At 42.4% G+C, this 26,349-nt stretch overlaps 1 protein-coding gene across 1 annotated transcript in view; it reads right to left on the bottom strand.

Moving 5' to 3' along the window:
* Positions 1 to 3,453: 3,453 nt before the first annotated feature.
* LOC128691796 (gamma-aminobutyric acid receptor alpha-like) overlaps positions 3,454 to 26,349 on the bottom strand; it is a 74,113-nt gene continuing 51,217 nt past the window's right edge. The window contains exons 6-13 of the mRNA XM_070100996.1: positions 15,244 to 15,464; positions 15,013 to 15,095; positions 14,768 to 14,902; positions 11,527 to 11,679; positions 10,603 to 10,736; positions 10,120 to 10,266; positions 8,991 to 9,182; positions 3,454 to 7,627 (exon numbers count right to left, since the gene is read on the bottom strand). Of these exons, the coding sequence (XP_069957097.1) occupies positions 7,385 to 7,627; positions 8,991 to 9,182; positions 10,120 to 10,266; positions 10,603 to 10,736; positions 11,527 to 11,679; positions 14,768 to 14,902; positions 15,013 to 15,095; positions 15,244 to 15,464 (1,308 nt within the window). The 3' untranslated portion in view covers positions 3,454 to 7,384. The remainder of the gene's footprint in view (positions 7,628 to 8,990; positions 9,183 to 10,119; positions 10,267 to 10,602; positions 10,737 to 11,526; positions 11,680 to 14,767; positions 14,903 to 15,012; positions 15,096 to 15,243; positions 15,465 to 26,349) is intronic.

Genomic DNA, 26,349 nt, shown 5'->3' with positions numbered 1-26,349 from the left:
CCCCCCTGGGAAGTTCCAGCTGTTCGGGTCTGTTCTTTCTCACTCCCTTGCTCGAAAGCTCAACTGCCTACGGTGGCTTCCCGCTCTCTTTTTCTTGATCACTTCCACTCTCATTCTCATGCCACCGCTGTGTACACAGATGGCTCTAAGTCTTCAGACGGCGTCGGATTCGCAGCAGTGTTTCCGGACAGCGTCGTACGAGGGCATTTACTATCTTCAGCTAGCATTTTTACTGCTGAACTGTATGCCATTCTTGCAGCACTTATTCGTATCGCATCTATGCCTGTGTCATCATTTGTAGTAGTCTCAGACTCCCTTAGTGCTCTACAGGCTATACGAAAATTTGATACATCTCATCCCCTAGTTCTCCGTATCCAACTTTGGCTACGCCGTATCTCTACCAAACATAAAGATATTGTTTTTTGTTGGGTCCCTGGTCATGTCGACGTACAGGGCAATGAACAGGCAGACACTGCTGCGCGGTCAGCAGTATATGACCTACCAATTTCCTATCGAGGTGTTCCATTTCTGGACTATTTTGCTGCAATAGCTACCCACCTTCGCACCCGTTGGCAACAACGTTGGTCAACTCTGCTCGGTAACAAACTTCATTCTATTAAACCGAGCATAGGTTACTGGCCGTCTTCTTGTCATCAGTGCCGAGGTTGGGAGACCACTGTCTCCCGCCTTCGCATTGGCCACACTCGTCTTACTCATGGGTATCTCATGGAGAGGCACCCTGTTCCTCTCTGTGAGCAGTGTCAAGTTCCAGTATCGATTAGCCACATTCTGTTAGACTGCCCTCTCTATCAGCGAGCACGCAGAATTTACCTCCAACGTCGTCTTCGTTCTCCTACTCTCTCTTTACCTTCCCTTCTTGCTGATGGACCCTCCTTTAATCCTGACTCTCTCATTGACTTCTTGACAACGACTGATTTACTCCACAAACTCTGATGATACTTTTTGCACTCCCCTCAGCCCTTTCTGGTTCAGTCTCTTGCTGCCCTTTACCCTTTCACCATCCACTGCCCCGCTGTTATCCGTAACCTGTTGCTCATCCATCTCCCTTTTGCCACCTGATGCCCTCGCTTCCTTCCTGCCCTGCAGCGCTGTATAGTCCTTGTGGCTTAGCGCTTCTTTTTGATTATAATAATAATCCCAATGGAAATAAGACAGTCCTTAATGACGCACTGACTTTCTTGGGTCATCCAGAGTGACTAACCCTCCGGGGTTAAAAATCCGAAAATCTTATCTTACCTGCGCTTTTAGCTTCAAGCTATGCTCTCGTGTACTTGAGACCCCTTCCCCTGTCCATTATTATTATTATTATAATCATGGGGAAGCGCTAAACCCGTAGAATTATACAGCTCCTATGGGGGGATGGAAGGTATTCAGGCTTAATTCAGGGAACTGGAGCACAGATCCAATTTCCTAGATCAAGAGCCCGTCATCAGCGTCAAGGAACCTCCCTTGAGGTGTCCCGCTGTCCATCCTGTAGCTCCTCTTAGTATTTCGTACGTCGTTTATCTGGGGAGAGCTCCGGGGGTCAACGCCCCCACAGCCCGGTCTGTGACCAGACCTCATGGTGGATGAGGGCCTGATCAACCAGGCTGTTACTGCTGGCTGCACGCAATCCAACGTACGAACCACAGCCCTGCTGGTCAGGTACCGACTTTAGGTGCTTGCCCAGTGCCTGCTTGAAGACAGCCAAGGGTCTATGTCGTAATAATATCACCTCCTAGTTCTTTTATTTTCTTATATCATCAAATTTATCTCTATCCTCTCATATCTCAGACCCCCATTCTGTTCTGGGACAAATCTTGCTGCAAACCTTTGGATTTTTTCCCTTTTTTACATGCTTGATCAAGTGCGGCGCTACATACCCCAAGATGGGTCTCACATATACTGTGTATAGTACCGTGAATGCCTCCTTGTTGAGGTTCCTGAAAGCTACTTTTAAATTTGCCACATATCACTAAAGATATACTGGTGCGTTATGGGTATACAAGTTGAAATTTTTGACCCGGGGAAGGGGTAGCCACCCAGGGTAGCCCAAGAAAGTCAGTGAGTCATCGGGGACTGTCTGTCTTATTTCCATTGTGGTCCAAATAATCTTGTTCCTAAGGATTCGACCCATGAAAGTCGACCAACATCCAGGTACCTACTGACTGCTAGGTGAACAGGGACAGCAGGTACAAGAATGTTTTTATTCAGTTACAGGTACACATAAATACAGTTACATAGATTATCATACATAGCAGCATATGTGTAGATTACCCAGGATAACCCCAAAAAAGTCAGAAAATGTGGCTTACTTGTCCTTTCTTATTTCAACTGGGGTCCTAAGGTGACTAAGACCCAGGTATCTACTTACTGCTAGGTGAAGAGTAACAACAGGTGTAAGGTGACTAAAACCCAGGTACCTACTTACTGCTAGGTGAACAGGGACAACAGGTGTAAGGTGGCTAACAGCCAGGTACCTACTTACTTCCTGGTGAACAGGGACAGCAGGTGTAAGGTGGCTAACAGCCAGGTACCTACTTACTGCTAGGCGAACAGGGACAATAGGTGTAAGGAAACACGTCCAACTTTTCCACCCGTGCCACAATGAAAAAAATATACCGAAAATCATAGGAATTGCAATCAGCCTAAGATCTTTCTTTCTCTCTCTCTCTCTCTATACATATATATATATATATATATATATATATATATATATATATATATATATATATATATGTATATATATATATATATATATATATATATATATATATATATATATATATATATATATATATATATATATATATATATATATATATATATATATATACATTTCATTATCAAAATTATATGCTCCATTTTGAGCGACTATTATGAATTATATACAAAGTGCTTAATATATAAATCAATTTCCAAAAACAACAAAGAAAATGGACATTGAAACTATTATAGAAAACGTAAATTAGACATAAACTTGTTTAAAATAAAATCGCCCTTTATTCAATTCAATTAAAATTCAAAGTTTATTCTCTATAAGGATTACAATGCTGAGTTTACAGAATTTGGTTATTGTGTGGTTTACATGTAGTAAAATAATGATTACAGAGTGTACCACTAGAACACCTAGCATGGCTAGGCATTTCGGGCAGACTTAGTTTAAATCTTAATTTTAAAATATTACAAATTATGAGGTAAGTTGGTATTATGGCTAAATGACTAAATACTAGTTTGTGAGTTTAGCAATGTGAATGCTTTTGTTTTGGCACAGTACATAGTTTCAGTATTGGAGTATCACAGGATTCATTATTTTAAGATTGAGATTAATATTTCTGTTTATGGTTAAATGGGTGAGTGTAAGTGTGAACCACCGGGTGGTATTCGTGTAGTTAGTTGATGGGGTGTATCAGGGAGATAAGATGTTTTCTAATGGTAGCTTTGAAGGTGATGAATGTGTCTGCAGTTCTAGAGTTCTCAGGTAGGGTGTTCCAGATTTTAGGGCCTTTGACATACATTGAATTTTTGTAAAGGTTTAGTCGGACACGGGGAATGTCGTAGAGATGTTTGTGTCTGGTGTTATGTCTGTGGGTTCTGTCACAACTATCAAGAAAGCGTTTTAGGTCAAGGCTGATATTGGAGTTTAAGGTCCTGTAGATGTAGATTGCACAGTAGTAAGTGTGGATGTACTGAACAGGGAGTAAGTTTAGATCTATGAAGAGTGGGGGGGGGGGTGTTGCCAGGGATGGGATTTAGTGATTATTCTTACTGCAGCTTTTTGTTGGGTTATTACTGGCTTTAGGTGTGTTTCTGCAGTTGATCCCCAAGCACAAATAGCATAGGTGAGGTATGGATAAATAAGCGAGTGGTATAGTGTGAGAAGGGCATTTTGCGGCACGTAGTATCGTATCTTGGAGAGGATCCCAACCGTTTTGGATAGTTTTTTGGTTGTGTGTTGGATATGGGTGCTGAAATTCAGGTTGTTGTCAAGGTATAGGCCTAGGAATTTGCCCTCATTATGTCTGGTAATTAGAGTGTTGTCGATCTTAATGTTAATTTGTGCATCTCCTGCTCTGCTACCAAACATAATATAGTAGGTTTTGTCAGTGTTAAGCGTAAGTTTATTGGCTGTCATCCAAGTCGATATTTTGATCAGCTCCTCGTTAACAATGGTGTTGAGGGTGGCAAGATTAGGGTGAGAGATGACATAAGTCGTGTCGTCAGCAAAGAGAATGGGTTTCAGGTGTTGGGATACGTTTGGAAGGTCATTGATGTATATGAGGAAGAGCAGGGGACCAAGGACACTTCCCTGCGGAACTCCAGTATCAAGTGGCCGTGTTGTTGATGCTGTGTCTTTAATGGTGACATACTGATTACCTGGAGTTTACCTGGAGAGAGTTCCGGGGGTCAACGCCCCCGCGGCCCGGTCTGTGACCAGGCCTCCTGGTGGATCAGAGCCTGATCAACCAGGTTGTTGCTGCTGGATGCACGCAAACCAACGTACGAGCCACAGCCCGGCTGGTCAGGAACCGACTTTAGGTGCTTGTCCTAAAGTCGGTAAGGTAAGGCATTAGTAAGGTAAGATTTGAAATAAGCAAGCGCATGGCCTCTTATACCGTAATGGTCAAGTTTGTGGAGTAGGATGCCGTGGTCTACTGTGTCAAAAGCTTTTCTTAGGTCAATAAAAATTCCTAGTGGATATTCCTTATTTTCCAATGCTGTGTAAAGCAGATCTAGCATTTTTATGATTGCATCATTAGTGCTTTTATTTTTCCTGAATCCAAACTGGCAGGGGTTGAGTATGTTTTGAGCCGTTATAAATGAATAGTCTCCTGTGCACGAGTTTCTCAAAGATTTTGGATAGAAATGGTAAGTTTGATATTGGCCTATAGTTGTTTAAGTCTGTAGGGTCACCACCTTTATGTATTGGTGTAACCCTTGCCATCTTGAGTAGTTTCGGGAAGGTGCTAGTTTCTAGTGACTTGTTAAAAAGTAATGAAATAGCATGCGAAAGGACATGGGCCGCTCGCTTGTACAGTAATGGTGGGACATGAGACAGATTCCCTGAGTTATTTTTAAGTGACTTTATAATCTCGATGACTTCCGTGGGCTCAGTTGGTGCAAGATGGAAGGAATTTGGGAAATTCCCATCCGGTGAAGGGTTCTTGATCCATGGCCCTAGGGAAGGATAGCTACAATTTTGTGGCCCCTTAAAGGAAGCTCCTTGATGCTGGTGAGAGGTTCTTGATCCAAGGAATTGGATCTGTGCTCCAGTTCCCTGAATTAAGCCTATATGCCTTCTACCTCTCAGGCGCGTGTAATCCCCACGGGTTTAGCGCTCCCCCACGATAATAATAATATAATTTCTTGAATCAAGAACCCTTCAAGGTTATCAAGGCACCCCCCTTTCTGAAAGGGACGTAAAGACTGCACTATGGCAGCAAATATAGTTCATAATGCGAAGTAATTTACACTTGGGGGAATAATAATTAGAGCAGAGTAAGCTGATACACATTAGTTTTAAGATAAGATAAGATTTCGTTCGGATTTTTAACCCCGGAGGGTTAGCCACCCAGGATAACCCAAGAAAGTCAGTGCGTCATCGAGGACTGTCTAACTTATTTCCATTGGGGTCCTTAATCTTGTCCCCCAGGATGCGACCCACACCAGTCGACTAACACCCAGGTACCTATTTGCTGCTAGGTGAACAGGACAACAGGCGTAAGGAAACGTGTCGAAATGTTTCCACCCGCCGGGAATCGAACCCAGAATTTACAGAATTTTCACAGAATTTACCTTCACTTATATAGGTAAAGAGACAGGTTTTAATGACCTACATCCATATATTGTCACATCCTTCAGTAGCGACAATTTACAGTCATTTTATATCTATACATTACCACCACTACAGTAAAGGCATAATTTACAATGATTTACATTTCTACATTACCACTCGCTTCAGAGGAAGGATAATTTATATTCATTTACATCAGTATATAATTCCCTTGCATAAGTAAAGGCAAAACACCGATTCACATCGTATCATTTATATTGATTTACATCATCACAGATTTTAGCTTGAGTCCGTTGCCAGAAGACAGGTTGCCAGAAGACAGGTTGCCAGAAGACAGGTTGCCAGAAGACAGGTTGCCAGAAGACAGGTTGCCAGAAGACAGGTTGCCAGAAGACAGGTTGCCAGAAGACAGGTTGCCAGAAGACAGGTTGCCAGAAGACAGGTTGCCAGAAGACAGGTTGCCAGAAGACAGGTTGCCAGAAGACAGGTTGCCAGAAGACAGGTTGCCAGAAGACAGGTTGCCAGAAGACAGGTTGCCAGAAGACAGGTTGCCAGAAGACAAGTTGCCAGAAGACAGGTTGCCAGAAGACAGGTTGCCAGAAGACAGGTTGCCAGAAGACAGGTTGCCAGAAGACAGGTTGCCAGAAGACAGGTTGCCAGAAGACAGAATGAGCTCATACTGGGATGTTTCGCTCTCTTTAGAGCTTTATCGAGTCATAAATTTATAAGATTCTATACAGAGCGAAACAATTTGATAAACCTCTACACAAAGTGAATCAAGGCTTGATAAACCTCTACAGGGAGTGATTTTTTTTTAACATTTAGGTCGTTTCCCACCTAGGAAGGGTGACTCGACAAAGAAACACTTTCACCATCATTCATTCAATCAATGTCTTGCCAGAAGTGTGCTGACATCGTAGCTCGGATGGCCTAACCTCGACATCTCTCTCCTCCCCTTTACTGTACTTTTCACCTCCAGGATTCAAGTCCGGCTAACCGGTTTCCCGGAATCTCTTTATAAATGTTACCATGCTTACACTCCAACAGCAAATCAAATCATGAAAGCCACTTACCTCCATTCACTCCTCTCTAGCATGATTACACACAAGCCTGTCGGATACCCAAGTCCCTAGCACTCAAAACGTTCTTTACATCCGTCGTCCAACCTTTCCTAAGACAACCCCTATCCCTCCTTCCCTCCACCTTCCTATTTTTCTTCACCCTCTCTACACAGAGCGAAACATGACAATAAACCTCTACACAGAGCGAAACATGACTTGATAAAGCTCTACCCAGAGAAACAACGTGATAAGGCTCTACAGAGCGACTCATGACTTGATTAAGCTTTTCACAGTGAATTATGGTTTGTTAAAGCTTTACACACAGCAAAACAAAACTCGATAAGAACTCTATACAGAGTGAACCATGACATTTAAGCTCTATACAGAACGAAACACTGTCCCTATGTCCAAATAAAAGCTAGTTCGAAAGCGTGTTTGTCTTTACAACTGTCGGCAGTAGGCTACTGGAACCAAACGAATTCATAATTTTAACCCACCAAATACCAATTTACAAAAAATAGCGAGACATTTACAGGTAGTCAGGAGGCCAAGGATTGTGTGAGAGAAAGGTGTACCAATAGAGGAAGTTGATGCAGAGGAAGGATAGAGGGAAGAGAATTCGGGAAGCCTCGTCTATATTAGAAACGGAGTTGATCTGTAGGATTTTGCTGGTAGTGTGATTCCTCCTGTTGTTCCGTTGATTTTGACTCCAACGGCGGGGTGGTATATCGAAGTCCTTCTTCCGTTGGGGGTGCACCGCCTGCCGCGCCTCCTGCAGGTATGGGATTACATCAGAGGCGAATATAACAGTGGGCGAGTGAGGAAGAGGTTATGTGATAAAATACTAATGGTTATAATAACCATAATAATTAAAAGGAGTGAACCTATAAACCAGTGGAAGGCCTCGGTCAGATGACTAAAAGCTCCAGCTGTGGGTCATCATATGACTAAGACCCAGCGGCAGGAAACACTTGTCTTTTTTCCTGATAAACCTTAACTAACCTAACAGGTTATGTGAAGCCTGAATGACAGGTTTTAAACCCATTAACTAATCAATAACAGTAGACTGAAAGGTTTGTCATATATACAATACACAAAAAAGGGTATTTTTTAAGAACTCAGCGAAACATGATTTGATAAAGCTCCACTCAGCGAAACATGACTTGATAAAGTTCTACTCCGAGAAACATGACTTGATAAAGTTCTACTCCGAGAAACATGACTTGATAAAGTTCTACTCCGAGAAACATGACTTGATAAAGTTCTACTCCGAGAAACATGACTTGATAAAGTTCTACTCCGAGAAACATGACTTGATAAAGTTCTACTCCGAGAAACATGACTTGATAAAGTTCTACTCCGAGAAACATGACTTGATAAAGTTCTACTCCGAGAAACATGACTTGATAAAGTTCTACTCCGAGAAACATGACTTGATAAAGTTCTACTCCGAGAAACATGACTTGATAAAGTTCTACTCCGAGAAACATGACTTGATAAAGTTCTACTCCGAGAAACATGACTTGATAAAGTTCTACTCCGAGAAACATGACTTGATAAAGTTCTACTCCGAGAAACATGACTTGATAAAGCTCCACTTAGTGAAACATGACTGTAAAGGTCTACACTCAGCAAAATGTGATTTGATAAAGCTGTACAGATAATGAAACGTGACACTTGATAAAGCGATAAAGGTGTTTTATCTGCTCAGTTCAATTTAAAGACAAATATAATAGCAATACTACTACTACTACTACTACTACTACTACTACTACTACTACTACTACTACTACTACTGCTGCTGCTACTACTACTACTACTACTACTACTACTACTACTACTACTACTACTGCTGCTACTACTACTACTACTACTACTACTACTGCTACTACTACTACTACTACTACTACTGCTACTACTACCACTACTACTACTACTACTACTGCTACTACCACTACTACTACTACTACTACTACTACTACTACTGCTACTACCACTACTACTACCACTACTACTACTACTACTACTAATAATAATAATAATAATAATAATAATAATAATAATAATAATAATAATAATAATAATAATAATAATTATAATATAACTAATTTAAAAGTGCTTGGTATCTATCTCACCTTGATATCTTTTGTCTGGTTGGTCTTATGTGTGCTGGTCCTCCTGCCACACAGCCCAGCCAGACTACTGAAGAAGGACTTGGTGGCTTTTAATGGGGGAGTGTTGGCTCTGGAGGAGGTACTCAAGCCATTGGGACCCGCGATAGATGGTCCCACCTCCTTCTGTGACACCCCGAGGCTCACAGCCGCTGCCTGCAGGAGGGAATTGATGCAGGGTGTGTGTGCATGCCTTAACTATGTTGAGTGTGTGGTTGTGATTTCTCTCTCTCTCTCTCTCTCTCTCTCTCTCTCTCTCTCTCTCTCTCTCTCTCTCTCTCTCTCTCTTTCTCTCTCTCTCTCACACACACATCAACTAGATAACTGCTGCAGCATATGGGCGCCTGGCAAACCTGAGAATAGCTTTCCGATACCTCAGTAAGGAATCGTTTAAGACTCTGTACACCGTGTACGTCAGGCCCATACTGGAGTATGCAGCACGTCAAGAAATTAGAGAAAGTGCAAATGTTTGCAACAAGACTAGTTCCAGAGCTACGGGGAATGTCCTACAAAGAAAGGTTAAGGGAAATCGGCCTGACGACACTGGAGGACAGGAGGGTTAGGAAAGACATGATAACGACATACAAAATACTGCGAGGAATTGACGAGGTGGACAGAGACAGTATGTTCTAGAGAAGGGACACAGAAACAAGGGGACACAATTGGAAGTTGAAGACTCAGATGGGTCAAACCGATGTTAGAAAGTACATGTATTTCTTTAGTCATAGAGTTGTCAGGAAGTGGAATAGTCTGGAAAGTGACGTAGTGGAGGCAGGAACCATACATAATTTTAAGACGAGGTTTGTTGAAGTTTATGGAGCAGGGAGAAAGAGAGGATCTAGTAGGGATCAGTGAAGAGGCGGGGTTAGGAACTATGACTCGACCCCTGCAACCACAAATAGGTGAGTGAGCACACACACACACACACACACACACACTCCCATATACACAACCTAGAGGATTGACGTACATTTGAAAAACTCGATAGGTGAGAGTACCTATCCAAATGTTTTCACTTAGCCGTGTATCTGCGGGCGTTGAGCTAAAGCCCTTAGGACCCCACTTTTTATTGTGGCTCCTGACACATTCTCACCTCGGTATCTCCTTCCTGTTCCTCCTTCTCCTCTTCTTCCTCTTCCTCCTCGTCCTCTTCCTCGTCCTCTGAGTCGACCTCAGAGCTGCTCTCAGACACATACACCTCCCCAGATCCGACCTTGGTGAAAACGTGAACGAACGCAAACTGCAAAAGGAAAAGGGAATCAAATGAGACGAAGTCTCCTACAAAATTTTAACTGGGATGAAGTTATAAGAGAATGCTACTACAATTATTACTACTATCACCATAACTGCGACTACTAAAGGAGGGCCTACCACTGCTCACTACTGTTATTACTACTGCTATTGCTATTACTACTACTACTACTGGCGCTATAACTATTTTAATAATAAGTATTTATTTATTTATGTATTTATTTATTTATGTATTTATTTATTTATTTATTTAAAAAAAAACATTATATAAAGATTTACACCATTAGATAAAAGGACCTTTAAATCTAAGGTGATCCCAGCTGACCTCAATGATGGTAGCGAAGATGAATCCATAGGAAAGCCACACGAAGAGATCCAAGGCAGTGGAGTAAGGTACTTTGGGTAAATCTGTTCTTGCCTCCAGCCCCAGGAAGGTCATGGTCAACACTGTTGTGATGCCTGTAGAAGGAGCCTCCTTCAGGGGGTATACCTATCTCCTATCTATGTCTCTCTTCTCTCAGTATATATATATATATATATATATATATATATATATATATATATATATATATATATATATATATATACACACACACACACACGAAGTGTGTGTGGGTATTTGTGTTTAAAGCCTCGTAGCTACACGAGGCTTGTTAAATTTAAGGCTGCGTGTAAACTGTCACCAGCTAAGAAATACTTTAATACCTAAAAGAGAAATTAAAGTCTCTCCATGTACACTGAGATACATCCTCCTTCGTGTAAAAGTTTGACACAAGTTGTTTTAGGCGTAAAGCAATGATTTAACCTAGGATAACTCAGTAAAGTCAGTGCGACTTATTTCCATCAAAGCCTTAATAACATAGCTTATATCAATGGTGCAAACACCGAGAAGTGTATATCTTCCAGTACATGTGCTCTGAGTGTTTATTTTGATCCCTATGACAGGGATTATAATATTCTTGACGGGTGGTGACAAGGTTACATGCAGCCTTAGTAACTTGACTATAGTCGATAGGTTGTGAGCCTAAATATCGACAATATCTGCTGAGGACTGCTTTAGCTACCAATAGTTCTTTCTGATGGGCTCAGGTTAAATGCTGGCACTGACCACTGACCTGGGTAAATAAGTTTAATACGATTATACACTAACCTGCAGAGATGTATCTGGCCACCGCCTTGGAGATTTACAGCTGGGCGCTGTCCCAGGGATGTTTCTTCATTAGTTAAGATAATTAAGTTAAACACTGACCTAGGGAGATACGGTCGGCAGTGGCCTCTCTGTTCAGCCAGAAGGAAACCCAAGAGAGAACCACAAGTAGAACACAGGGACCATACACCGTGATCATGAAGTTACCCATGTGTCGCTGAAGGTGGAAGCTAGCTAGCAGGGTCGAGAACTCCCCTGTCAGGCGAGGGAGTCAGCAGCAGCAATAACATCAGCAGCAATCGCAGCAGCAGTGGTAAAGGCAACCAACGTTGTAGTGGTAGTAGCCGCGTCAACAGCAGTAGAAGCACCAGGTCAGGGAGCAGACGTGTTGAGGGTTGCAAGGAGTGCACATTAGGGAATTCATTTAGTCATGCGCTACACCAAACCAGGAACTTGAAAAAATAAACCATCTGAACTCTGTAATGTTCAACAAAATACTAACGAGTCCTGTGTGTCCTCAACTACAACTGACAGAGGTATGTATGCTACAGTAATGTCTACGTATTTCTACAACCATGATGTAAATGACATAAATCATCAATAATAATAATAATAATAATAATAATAATAATAATAATAATAATAGTTTCTGGATGGTTACACTACTCTCGTAATGTTATGCGTTGTGATTAACTTGGTATTACAATATCCCCGAGTTCATGGTATGGTATGGGTCTTTCTGTAGGGTAACATGGCGAGGTAGGAGGTGCATTGTTAGAGGGTGTGTGGTGGGATATGGCGAGGGAGTGAGGGGGCGCATGGCGAGAAAGGAGAAAGTGCGGAGAAAATGGGGTGGTGAGCATAGAGTACACGCCATGCTAAACTGAGGTAAGATTTATATATTACGGGAAGTGCTGAACTCGGGCATGTAGGTCATTCAGAGAGCTAGCAGTGGTGGAGCCTCGACCCTTACATTCTCAGGCAAGCAGAAAGCTTGCTTTCCGACCGCTATGGGGAACATTAGGAACAAGCATAAGCTCTACATCGATTGTCAAAGTTACATACACCGAGAGGTATCTCTATATATACACTGAAAGTCTACTTTAATCCCCATTTTTAGGGATTGAAGTATCCTTGTCTGGTGGTCGTCAAGGTTACATGCAGCCTCGTGTTGTTGATTGTCTTGAAAAAAAAAATGGGGGGAATAAAAACGAGAACGAAATCAATGTGACCTACCTGAAGTTATCTCAAGTCGAAGCTGGTGTCCACTAGAGCCTTTGTGAGACCCTAACAATGGAAATCATAGCCACTATTCGGGATGCAAGAAGGAAAAGATACTGACATGATTCCAACAAGGTGTGCGCTGCATCACAGCTGGACACTGCTCTTATGGAGCTTACGTTAGAGGGCGTCGAGGAAGGCTGTTTATATTGAGAAGCTGAAGAGATTTTGCAGAATAACCTTTAAGTGTGACAACGTTTCGCTCTGTGTAGAACTTTATGAAGTCACAGAACGAATCGTTGTCCCAGGAGCTAGCTAGTTTTGCAACTGTCTTCTCACGCGGAGTCTTACCCAGAGCGAAGCGGTCGGAAGTAGCCTCGCGGTTAATCCAGAAGGCGACCCATGATAGGACGTTGATCAGGACGCATGGGGCGTACACCTGCAGGACAAAGTACCCCATACGCCGGCGCAGGTGTAACCACGCCACCAGCGTGGAATACACGCCTTCAGGAACCACCGGGAGGGAAGGCATGATGAAGGGGAATAATTATTACTGATAAAAATTAAGGGAGGCTGATCGCTAATCTCTCAGGAGTCATGCAGTCTTAGAGAATGACAGGTTTCCAGGTTAGATACGACGACGATTAGAGCCTTTTACCATCATTTATATACACAGGACCATTCCACAAATTAAGAAGGGATACTGGGCTGGGTTTCGATTAGTTCAAGACCGATAAAGGTCTATTTTCATCTTATATGTTGGTTGTAATTTGTTCCTTTCACGATAGTGTGCGTTAATTGTGAATTGTTCCAGCCAAAGTGCTGTGGGTTGGTCGGGAATTGTTCCAGCCACAGTATTGTGGGTTGGTCGGGAATTGTTCCAGCCATAGTATTGTGGGTTGGTCGGGAATTGTTCCAGCCACAGTATTGTGAGTTGGTCGGGAATTGTTCTAGCCACAGCATTATGGGTTAGTTGTAAATTATTCTTGCCACGATATTGTGGGTTTGTTGGGAATTGTTCTAGCCACGGTATTGTTGGTTGTGAATTGTTCCAGTCATGGTATTGTTGGTTACTTGTGAATTGTTTCGTCCATGGTATTGTAGGTTACTTACGAATTCTTGCAGCCACGGTATTACAAGTTATTTTTATTTTTTTGTAGCTACAGTACTGTGGGTGAGATGTAAACTGCTGCAACCTTATTAAATTGGGTTAGTTGTGAACTGTTGCAGCAACGGTATTGTGGGTTGGTAACTATTTCACATACGGTATTGTGGGTTAGTTGTGGATTGTTTTTTCCACGGCATGGTGGGTTAGATATAAATTGTTCCAGCCACGCTATTGTGGATTAGTTGTAAATTGTTCCAGCCACGGAATCGTGGGTTAGTCGTGAATTGTTCCAGCCACGGTATTGTGTATTATTTGTTAAATGTTCAAGCCACAGTACTGTGAGTTGTAAATTGTTCCAGCCACGGCATTATGACTTATCTTCAGTTGGACAGAAGTATCAGACATGTTTTCAATTGATAGGAACGTTCCCCAGTTTATATTTATAAAACGCTAAATTGTGTGGGTAGCCTCGTAGGCTCGTAATTCATTACTGTGGTTTAAAGCCTAGCGATTGTATCCCAGTCTTTAAGGCTGCACAGTAACGTGTTCACCAGCAGACAAGAGTACTTTAATCTCTAAAATAAGGATTAAAGTAAACTCGGCTTGTATGTGTGTTAACGTTGAGAAAGTTCAATATATTGCAAAACGGATTTTTTTTTTTAAATTTATCAAGAGAACATAATGTGCACAGAATATGTGAAGTGTATTCATTTATTACACAGTGATAGACCTGGTGTGAAGGAGTATATACTAAAGTTTCCCCTGCAACCACATATGTACACACACTGCAACCACATATAAGCGAGTACACATACACACAGGACCTGTGCTTCGACTCCTGCAACAACATATGGGTGAGTACATACATTCACATACACACACCAGGGCCAGGAGCTATGAATCGACCTTTGCAACCACAATTAGGTGAGCACACACACACATACACACACTGCTGTGCTTCGACTCCTGCAACCACATATAGGTGGGTACATACACACACACCTCAAGGCTCACCTGCTGTCCTGGTAAGGTTCTCAAAGCCCGAGGGCGTGGCTATGAGGTCAAACTGAGAGAGCATCAGGTCAGACGCTATGACTACCTGCCTGGCTGCGTTCCAGCGGTACAGCACGTCCCGTGTAGTATAGGAAACTGTTGGCCAGGAAGATGGTGTTAGTCATGGAGGGAGGAAGAGACGAAGAGAAGGAATGAAAGAGGGAGGGAAAAGATACCTACACTAGGCACTAGGACCAAATACTCACATGATCCAAGTCTGAGTGGGCATCGCTGCGTGTCCATGGGGAAATCGTGGAGGTTCATGGGGCAGTTGGCGTTTATCGTGAGCCTAGTAAGCAAGAGACAAGGATCTTGTGAGATTGGGGCATCCTTCTCTCTCTCTAAGCTATCTATGTATCTAATTTATCTATCCACACACACACTAAGAGCTGTGAATCGACCCCTGCAACTACATATAGACGAATATACAAACACACCTGGATGAATATAGGATTCTGCCGTTCTGATAGAGTCGTATAAATTTGTTAGGGGTGGTTAGCAGGTGAACGTAGCTCCTCTTGCCGTTATAAATGAACGTATCAGGCTTCCAAAGCTTCTCCAGCACGGCCACCGACAGAGTGAACGCCTCATCCAGATCAGAGAACGCCAGCCGTTCATCCACCCACGATTGCCGGAAGTAGCAATCCATAGAATAGGTCTGGAATGGAAAATAGTACATGTGGAGAACGTAGTACATTGAGAGTAAGTGGGAGTACACTGAGAACGTGGGAGTACATTGAGAGAACGTGGGAGTACACTGAGAACGTGGGAGTACATTGAGAACGTGGGAGTACATTGAGAGAACGTGGGAGTACACTGAGAGAACGTGGGAGTACATTGAGAACGTGGGAGTACATTGAGAACGTGGGAGTACATTGAGAACGTGGGAGCACACTGAGAGAACGTGGGAGTACATTGAGAACGTGGGAGTACATTGAGAGAACGTGGGAGTACATTGAGAACGTGGGAGTACATTGAGAGAACGTGGGAGTACATTGAGAGAACGTGGGAGTACATTGAGAGAACGTGGGAGTACATTGAGAACGTGGGAGTACATTGAGAGAACGTGGGAGTACATTGAGAGAAAGTGGGAGTACACTGAGAACGTGGGAGTACATTGAGAGAACGTGGGAGTACATTGAGAGAACGTGGGAGTACATTGAGAGAACGTGGGAGTACATTGAGAGAACGTGGGAGTACACTGAGAGAACATGGGAGTACATTGAGAACGTGGGAGTACATTGAGAGAACATGGGAGTACATTGAGAACGTGGGAGTACATTGAGAGAACGTGGGAGTACATTGAGAACGTGGGAGTACATTGAGAGAACATGGGAGTACATTGAGAACGTGGGAGTACATTGAGAGAACGTGGGAGTACATTGAGAACGTGGGAGTACATTGAGAGAACGTGGGAGTACATTGAGAGAAAGTGGGAGTACACTGAGAACGTGGGAGTACATTGAGAGAACGTGGGAGTACATTGAGAGAACGTGGGAGTACATTGAGAGAACGTGGGAGTACATTGAGAGAACGTGGGAGTACACTGAGAGAACATGGGAGTACATTGAGAACGTGGGAATACATGGTACAATGTGGGATTACGTTGGAGTACATGGGAGTTCGAGTACATAATCCCTAAAGGTTTTGCGTGTTCCCCTGGATATAAAATAATAATCATCAAAGTACCAACTAGTACACGAGACTGAAACACTATTATGTACTCTCAATATTTTTTTTTTTAATATTCGCCGGTATTCTCCCGGACCGGGCCTTTGCCAAGTGGTGGCCCGGCCTTGGCTCCCTCTCTAGGGAGTGTCTGAGACCTAAGTCTCCCATGGGAGGAGGCACAAGTAGCTCCTCATCTTAGGGACCAAGTGTCCCCAGGCCTAGCCACATTCCCCGCCCTCACGGGGCTCGTAGGGAGAAGCTAGGCCTCTCTGGTCTGCCAGCCCCGCCCCAAGGGGACTAATGGGAATGACAGTGTTGTGAAACAAACCATACCCCCGGCCGGGATTGAACCCGCGGTCATAGTCTCAAAACTCCAGCCCGTCGCGTTAGCCACTAGACCAGCTAGCCACATGTTGACGGCAGTGAAGGGACTTGAGCTAGAGTTCGTCACGGCCACGCTAGCTGGAGATTCGTCTGTAAAAACTTGCATTTGTGGTCACAGAGGTGCCTGTGCTAACCTTCCTATGGTGTAGAAATATACCTAGTTGGATGAATCTTATTGTGGCTAGCTGGTCCAGTGGCTAACGCGACGGGCTGGAGTTTTGAGACTATGACCGCGGGTTCAATCGCGGCCGGGGTATGGTTTGTTTGCAATCGTGTCATTACGATTTCTTGAGTTAGACAGTGTTGTGAGCTGTAAGCTCTGGCTCAGGCACCTACCCTACCCAAGAAGGGCTGGCCATGGTGTCGATCCCTCTCAATACTATTAATATTATGTACTATACAGAAGATCAATATTTTATATTAATTTATACAATATAAATTGTTTATAAGTTGTATGTACCTATTTACTGACAAACCTAAGTTGCAAATAATTAATATAATAATTATAACTATAATTTTTAAAGGGGTGGAGGGGTAAGCCGGTGGAAGGCTTCGGTCAGATGACCAAAAGCTCCAGCTGTGGGTCATCACATGACTAAGACCAGCCTCAGGAAATACTTGTCTTGTTTCCTGACAAACCTGACCTTACTTAAAGTTGTATTAAAAAATATATGAAACAGCTGAAGGTTTACAATGTAAACACAGATATTTAAACATGTGAGCCTTATATATCTTAGTGTATAAACACAGAACTAAATTAAACCCGGTGACATGCAGCCTTAATGACCCTCGTATACTTGGAGTATACCTGGAGAGAGTTCCGGGGGTCAACGCCCCCGCGGTCCGGTCCGTAACCAGGCCTCATAGTGGATCAGTGCCTGATCAACCAGGCTGTTACTGCTGGTCGCACGTAAACCGACGTATGAACCACAGCCCGGCTGGTCAGGTACCGACTTTAGGCGCCTGTCCAGTACCTGCTTGAAGACTGCCAGGGGTCTATTGGTAATACCCCTTATGTATGCTGGGAGGCAGTTGAACAGTCTTGGGCCCCTGACACTTATTGTATGGTCTCTTAACGTGCTAGTGACACCCCTGTTTTTCATTGGGGGGATGTTGCATCGTCTGCCAAGTCTTTTGCTTTCGTAGTGAGTGATTTTCGGGTACAAGTTCGGTACTAGTCCCTCTAGGACAGTGGTTCCCAAACTGGGGGTAAATTACCCCCTGGGGGTAATTTAACCATTTTTGGGGGGTAATGGAGGGGTGACAGAAAAAAAGTTATGAATTCTGAAAATCAAGAAAACAATGCGGTACCCGGTATGAGGATTATTGTTAACTTTGTCTTAGTATATAAAGTTGTAAAGTAAACCTATTATAAGTAAGTAATAAAGTTAAACCAAATAACAATAAACATCAAAAACTAATATACAGTATTAGAAAAGAAGAAATATATAGCTAAGTGTGTGGAAACCCAAAAGTATTTTGACAAGTATGCTTCAGGACAAAAGTCACTCAGTAGCCCAGATCGACCTGTCCAGTACGCGTCACTCACTTCCTGAGGCTGCCTCTATTTCACACTGTCAGTTTATCTGTGAGCATCAGCCGAGGTAGACATAAGCTGGTATGTATGTGTACTGCCCTGTGCAGTATATAGTTAGTATTTACCCACTATTACTGTGAATTTGTAGCTATTATTAATTTTATATATAATGTATGTGTGGTTCTTACGTTTTCAATGGTTTTGCTAGGATTAGCAGAGTATGCGAGGCTGTATACGTTCACGTTTAGCCATATATATCAATAATAACAACATTTTGTGAAAGGGGTAACATGCTTTATGTGGCATATTAAATTGGGTAACAAGCTGAAAAAGTTTGGGAACCACTGCTCTAGGATATTCCAAGTATATAGTTGATAGGCTTTGGACAACACTCAAATAGTGTATATACGCTGAGAGGTATCTCTATGTATATATACCAGCAGGTACTCACATGCATATATTTATTCAGCCAGTGTTTTAGGGATTAAATTATTGTTGATGTCAGTGTACAGGTGAGTTGTAGCCTTAATGACCCTCGTGTAATAGATTGGGTTCAAAATCTCATCAAAATTTCCTAAATATGTTAGATATGTATCCCTCCGACTTTTTTTTACATTATCAAAAATTCGTCGCTAATTATGAAAAAAATATCCACCAGTATTCTTAAAAATAATCCGCCAAAATCCAGATAAATCCACAGTCATCCAAAGGAATAATTCGTCTGAAATTAGATGAATTATCAGCCAAAATCCATGGGAATGCTGCGTTCTTAGGAATAATCAGCTTTAATAAATAGGGAAATATTCAGTAGAATCCATAATAATAGTAATACTGAAGATTCCATACGAATAATCCTACAGAATACATTGGAATAATCCCTCAGCAGGTATAGCAATCCCACAAAATTAATATTCCACGGATTTCGCAAGGGTAAACTCCTCCAGATTTAGCTAAAATGAATCCTAATTCTCCAGAACCCAAAATATCATTTTCTCATCTTCTGGTGTGAGATTACTCAAAGCTTAGACGAAAATACCTCCTTCACCTTCACCAGGAGTCCCTCCATTGATTTTCACAGGTATGGAACCCCCGGTCTCCTTCGTGTTGATGGTTTATAGGGCCACTGGCAAATTACACCGTATCGACCCCAGGGTACCCCCTGTCCTCAATTCTGTGGTTGCCACATTAATCTTTTTTCTTAAAGCTCGGTGTATGACCCCTTAGGAATTTAGCGCTTTTTCCTTGAATGCAAGAATCTGGTAATGCTCATTTATAGGCTAAGAGCTGTAATTGTGCTTCAGGTCATTTCAAAACCCAGCCGTATCTCAGGACAGTGCCAGAAGAATGCGTTGAATGTGAAGCAAATATTCCAGACAAAAGAATGATGCCCGAAAGTTAAACTATTACAGGATGATTTTAAGGAGTCAGCGAAATTAAGACGTGGTAAGATAAGATAAGATAAGATAAGATTTTGTTCGGATTTTTAACCCCGGAGGGTTAGCCACCCAGGATAACCCAAGAAAGTCAGTGCGTCATCGAGGACTGTCTAACTTATTTCCATTGGGGTCCTTAATCTTGTCCCCCAGGATGCGACCCACACCAGTCGCCTAACACCCAGGTACCTGTTTGCTGCTAGGTGAACAGGACAACAGGTGTAAGGAAACGTGTCGAAATGTTTCCACCCGCCGGGAATCGAACCCGGGCCCTCCGTGTGTGAAGCGGGAGCTTTAGCCACCAGACCACCGGGCCACAGAATTAGCGTTAATGTAGGGAACGTTTCGCTAAATGGAGAGCTTTTTCAAGTCATGATCAGGCTCCACACAGAGCGGAGCGTCATGGAAATAAAAGCTTGTTCTTCAATACGGCATTTCAACCAGTGAGTCGAAGCAATGCAATCAATAGCGGATAAGAGGGCTTAGACACGAGACAATACCTGCAGGACACTGAAGGAGACAATGCCTGCAAGATCCTGAAGGAGGAGGTAGTGACGGTACCATCCTCTAAATATACACACCACACCAAACCGGTCTTCGGAGGGATCGATACCAGCTTCCACAACTTAGTTGCTACCTTGTGATAGGAGGCTGAGTGGCAGGGAGTATCCAGTCTCGCGCTGTTCGTCAGTAAGCAAGATGGACTGATTAAATCGTCTTCACATCTCTACTGCCTCTGTATTAGACTGAAGAAGCCTACTGTGTAGAAGAAACGTTTCGGAATAAAGATACCTAACTGCTGCACATGTATTGTTCACCATTATCAAGACAAGTGTCTCCTAACACGGAGTTTTATCAGAAAGCCCCAGCATCGACTGGGTTTTACGAACAGCTTAAAAACAGAGTACCACTACCTACTAGAGCCCTAAGCTGATGATTAAGCACAGGCAGGTTCGCCAGAACAGGTCCTGGCCCGGGTCATCTCCATGTGGTATTCACAGGTTGAAGGCTGAAGAGTTCGCTGGAGAATATAACGACTACAGTCGCAGTAAGTTAATAGTTGTTAGCTCTAAAGTGGGCTGTAAGGAACAAGTTTTAAGACTGTCTAGAGGGCAAAAACTTTACAGTGCTCACCAGCAATAGCTCGTGATATATATATATATATATATATATGTTTATATATTTATATATATATATATTGTATATATATATATATATATATATACACATATACACATTATATATATACATATATACACATATATATATACATATATACACATATATATATACATATATACACATATTATATATATACATAAGTAGTGAAGAAAGCGGCTGAGCGGTGTATCCGGTTTTTAGGCATGCGGCTGAGCGGTGTATCCGGTTTTAGGGGTGCGGCTGAGCGGTGTATCCGGTCTAGGACCAGCAGCTGGAGGGTCACCTTTTTCACACCTAGGTGTTACTTCCGGTTTTGACCATGACCTCGCCCTCGAGACTACCTCACCCTTGACCCCCCAACCAATACCCCCACCCACCACGACCCCCCCGCCTCGCGACCCCACCATCGCGCCGCGCGCCCGCGCGCCCGCCCGCGCGCCCGCCCCCCGCCCCGCGCGCCCGCCCGCGCGCCCGCCCGCCCGCGCGCCCTTCGCGCGCCCCGCCCGCCCGCGCGCCCCGCCCGCGCCCCTTCGCGCCTTCTGCTGCGCCTTCTGCAGCGTCGTCCGGATCGCCCCCGCGCCTCGAATTTTTTTCCGATTTTTTTCGAATTTTTTTTGAATTTCATTTTCTTGTGCTCTCCATCTCCTTGGATCAAGGTTTTTTGGATTGCCCCTCCTTCCACCCCCCATCCCCAAAAAATTTCTCAATATTACCAAGTTTTTGCATTCCCCCCTATGGGGGTTTCTCCATCTCCTCGGATCAAATTTTTTGAGGTTCCCCCTCTCACTTTCACCCCCATCCCAAAATTTCTCAATATTACCAAGTTTTTGGATCCCCCCTATGGGTTTTTCGAAATTCTCCATCTCCTCAGATCAAATTTTTAAGGTTCCCCCTCCCCCTTTCACCCCCCAATCCCAAAAATTTCTCGATAATACAAGTTTTGGATTCCCCCCTATGGGGGTTTTGAATTTCTTATGATCACCTTGGATCAAATTTTTGGATTACCCCTCCCACTTTCACCCACCCCCCACCTCAAATTTTTTTTCTCGATAATACAAGTTTTGGATTCCCCCCTATGGGGTTTTCGAAATTCTCCAATTCCTCGGATCAAGTTTTTTGGGTACCCCTCCTTTCACCCCCCATCCCCAAATTTTCTCGATAATACAAGTTTTGGATACTCCCCCCTATGAGGTTCTCAATATCAAAGTCTCCACTTCCTCGGATCCCCCTCCCACTTTCACTCCCACCTCAAATTTCTCGACAATACCAAGACTCCATCTCCTCGGATCGAGTTTTTTGGATCCTCCCTATGGGTTTTCGAAATTCTCCATCTCCTTGGATCAAATTTTTGGATTACCCCTCACACTTTCACTCCCACCCCAAAATTTCTCGATAATACAAGTTTTTGGATTCCCCCCCTATGGGGTTTTCGAAATTCTCCATCTCCTTGGATCAAGGTTTTTGGAATCCCCCCTCTGGGGGTAAGCATTCAAATGAACTCCTCCTATGGGGGCATGCTTACTACAGGTCTAAACATCTTCCCCTTATTATTTTAAAATGAACTAAAAGTTTCCTCTCATTAAGTCAAATGAACTAAAAGTTTCCTCTCATTAAGTTAAAATGAACTAAAAAAAGCGTTTACTCGGCGGTCAGTGACGTCACGCGCACACAGGTTGAATCAGGTCGGTCCTTTTAGTTCATTCAAGATAATAAGGGAACATAGTAGTGACGTCACGTGATGACCGCGCACACAGGTTGAATCTTGTCTACCCTTTTACCCACCCTCCCAAACCCTCACACTCCAACCATCACCTCACAATTTTCACTCATAACCCCCAATTTTTCTCGTTTTAACCCTTTTAGTTCATTAAAGTTAATAAGGGGACACATGCATCAGAAAGTCACCACATCGCTTACATCCACTTTCGTTAAATTCACTACTCACAATTTTACATATTACGAAGTTAAATACGCACTTTTACTTTTGAACATCTTCAAAACACTCTCATAAATCATTTGAATACTCACAAAAAATACCTTTATACATTTCCAAACAACACTGAATTACTCCAAAAACATCATTCGAACACCCCCAAATCACCTCTGAATACTCCCAGAACACCTTCATAAGTACTCTTGCACATCATTTGAACACCTTCATAAGTACTCTCATAATCATTTGTACACCTTCAAAACACCTTTGAATACTCACATAAACACCCTTGAACACCTTCAAAACACCTTCAAAGCACTCTCATAATCATTTGAACACCTTCAAAACACCCTTGAACACCTTCAAAACACCCTTGGTCACCTTCAAAAAAAAACAACATTTGAACACACTCAAAACACCTTTGAACACCTTTGAACATTTCCAAACAACACTGAAACACTTCCAAAAAACACAATTTGAGTACTCCCAATTACACCACTGATTACTACTAAAACACCGCTGAATTCAATCAAAACACCCTTCAACACCTTCAAACACCCTTGAACACCTTCAAAACACTCTTGAACACCTTCAAAAACACCTTTGAACATTTCCAAAACACTATTTGAGTACTCCCAATTACACCACTGAATACTACTAAAACACCGATGAATTCAATCAAAACACCCTTCAACACCTTCAAAACACCTTTGAACACCTTTGAATACTCACATAAACACCCTTGAACACCTTCAAAACACCTTTGAATAACCTCAAAACACCTTTGAACACCTTCAAAACACCCTTGAACACCTTCAAAACACCTTTGAATAACCTCAAAACACCTTTGAACACCTTCAAAACACCCTTGAACACCTTCAAAAACAACATTTGAACACACTCAAAACACCTTTGAACATTTCCAAAACACTATTTGAGTACTCCCAAATAAGATTTGACATCTCTAATTTATCTGCACTTTCATTAAATTACAACTCATCCCTCAGTCTCCAGACTAGGCATTTTCTCGTTTTTTACCCTTTTAGTTCATTAAAGTTATTAAGGGGACACAATACATCAGAAAAAAGTCACAAAAACTAACTCAAACACTTTACTTTGAACACCCCCAAAAACACTCTCATAATCATTTGAATACTCACATAAACACCCTTGAACACCTTCAAACACCTTTGAATATCGTTTTTAAACTAATTTCATCACAACCCACTTATATCATCTTTTTCGGTAACTCTAATTCGACAACAACACCCACAACACCCACATCCCACAACACCCATGAACATTTCCAAAACACTATTTGAGTACTCCCAATTACACCACTGATTACTACTAAAACACCGCTGAATTCAATCAAAACGCCCTTCAACACCTTCAAACTCCCTTGAACACCTTCAAAACACTCTTGAACACTTTCAAAAACACCTTTGAACATTTCCAATCAACACTGAAACACTTCCAAAAAAAAAAACAATTTGAGTACTCCCAATTACACCACTGAATACTACTAAAACACCGCTGAATTCAATCAAAACACCCTTCAACACCTTCAAAACACCTTTGAACACCTTCAAAACACCTTTGACACCTTCAAAACACTCTTGAACACCTTCAGAAAACACCTTCGAACATTTCCAATCAACACTGAAACACTTCCATACCCAACTATTGCGACATGTTTTCAACACCCCCTCCATTCTTTTTCCAATATATCATAACTTTTCAATTCTATAATTTCTTTTTAAAATATTCACACATTACCTTTATATTCAGTAAAATCTCTCCATATTTCTAATTACAACCCTCCCCATACCCCTCTCCATCTCACCCGCATTCTTCACATCCACTCACCCATCTCCCAACATACCTCTTCTGAACACACACACAAAAAAATCACATTTCACATCCACAAATGCATCTCAAATCCACTAAAATCACTGTAACCAAGATATTCACACACACACACCTTACCTAACCTAACCTTACCTAACCTAACCTACCCTAACCTAACTTAACCTAACATAACCTAACCTAACCTTACCTAACCTAACCTAACCTTACCTAACCTAACCTTACCTAACCTACCCTAACCTAACCTTACCTAACCTAACCTAGCCTAACCTAACCTATCTTAACCTTACCTAACCTAACCTTACCTAACATAACCTAACTTAACCTAACCGAACCTAACCTAACCTTACCTAACTTATCCTAACCTAACCTACCCTAACCTAACCTACCCTAACCTGTCCTAACCTAACCTAACCTAACCTAACCTAACCTAACCGAACCTACCCTAACCTAATTTAACCTAACCTAACCTTACCGAACCTACGCTAACCTAACTTAACCTAACCTAACCTATCCTAACCTTACCGAACCTACCCTAACCTAACCTTACCTAACATAACCTAGCCTAACCTAACCTAACTTTACCTAACCTAACCTAACCTAACCAAACCTACCCTAACCTAACTTAACCTATCCTAACCTTACCTAACTTATCCTAACCTAACCTAACCTAACCTTACCTAACATAATCTAACCTATCTTATCCTAATCCAACCTAACCTAACCTTACCTAACCTATCTTATCCTAATCTAACCTTGCCTAACCATTACCTAACCTAACCTAACCTATCTTATCCTAATCCAACCTAACCTAGCCGAACCTATCCTAAAATATATTGGAACACCCCCAAAACACTATTTGAGTACTCCAGAATTACTTTGAACGACTCCATTTTGGATATATCCAAATTAGTTTTGAAAACTTTATCGTAAAATCGAACATTATTTTCTTGTTGGTAAAACACACTCAATGGTAGAAATATTTACTCGATTTCCGAATAGAAGCACTGTCCTCGCTCTGAGAGACTCATTGTGGGTCACCCCAACACATGGTGTAATGCGCTTCACACCCAAGGTAGAACATAACACCTGCGTCAACTCAGGACAGACAGGCGCCATGTAATGCGGGTAACATCCAAGGTAGAAAATCATCTCTTTCCAGACCAACTGTCTATCCTAACCTAACCTAACCTAACCTAACCTAATTCCTAACCTAACCTAACCTCACCTAACCGAACCTAACCTAACTCCATCAATCACCTCTATCCTAACCTAACCTAACCTAACCTAACCCAACCTAACTCCATCAAACACCTCTAACCTAACCTAACCTAACCTATCCTAACCTAACCTAACTCCATCAAACACCTCGAATACTACCTAACTTAACCTAACCTAACCTTACCTAACCTACCGAACCTAACCTAACCTAACCTAACCTATCCTAACCCGTCCCAACCTAACCTAACCTAACCTAACCTAACCTAACCTAACCTAACCTAACTTATCCTAACCTAACCTATCCTAACCTAACCTAAACACTGACTAACTTTGA

Source organism: Cherax quadricarinatus, chromosome 75, assembly GCF_038502225.1.
Source record: "Cherax quadricarinatus isolate ZL_2023a chromosome 75, ASM3850222v1, whole genome shotgun sequence".
In the NCBI taxonomy this organism is placed as follows: domain Eukaryota; kingdom Metazoa; phylum Arthropoda; class Malacostraca; order Decapoda; family Parastacidae; genus Cherax; species Cherax quadricarinatus.
This window is presented reverse-complemented; position numbering and strand designations above follow the sequence as displayed.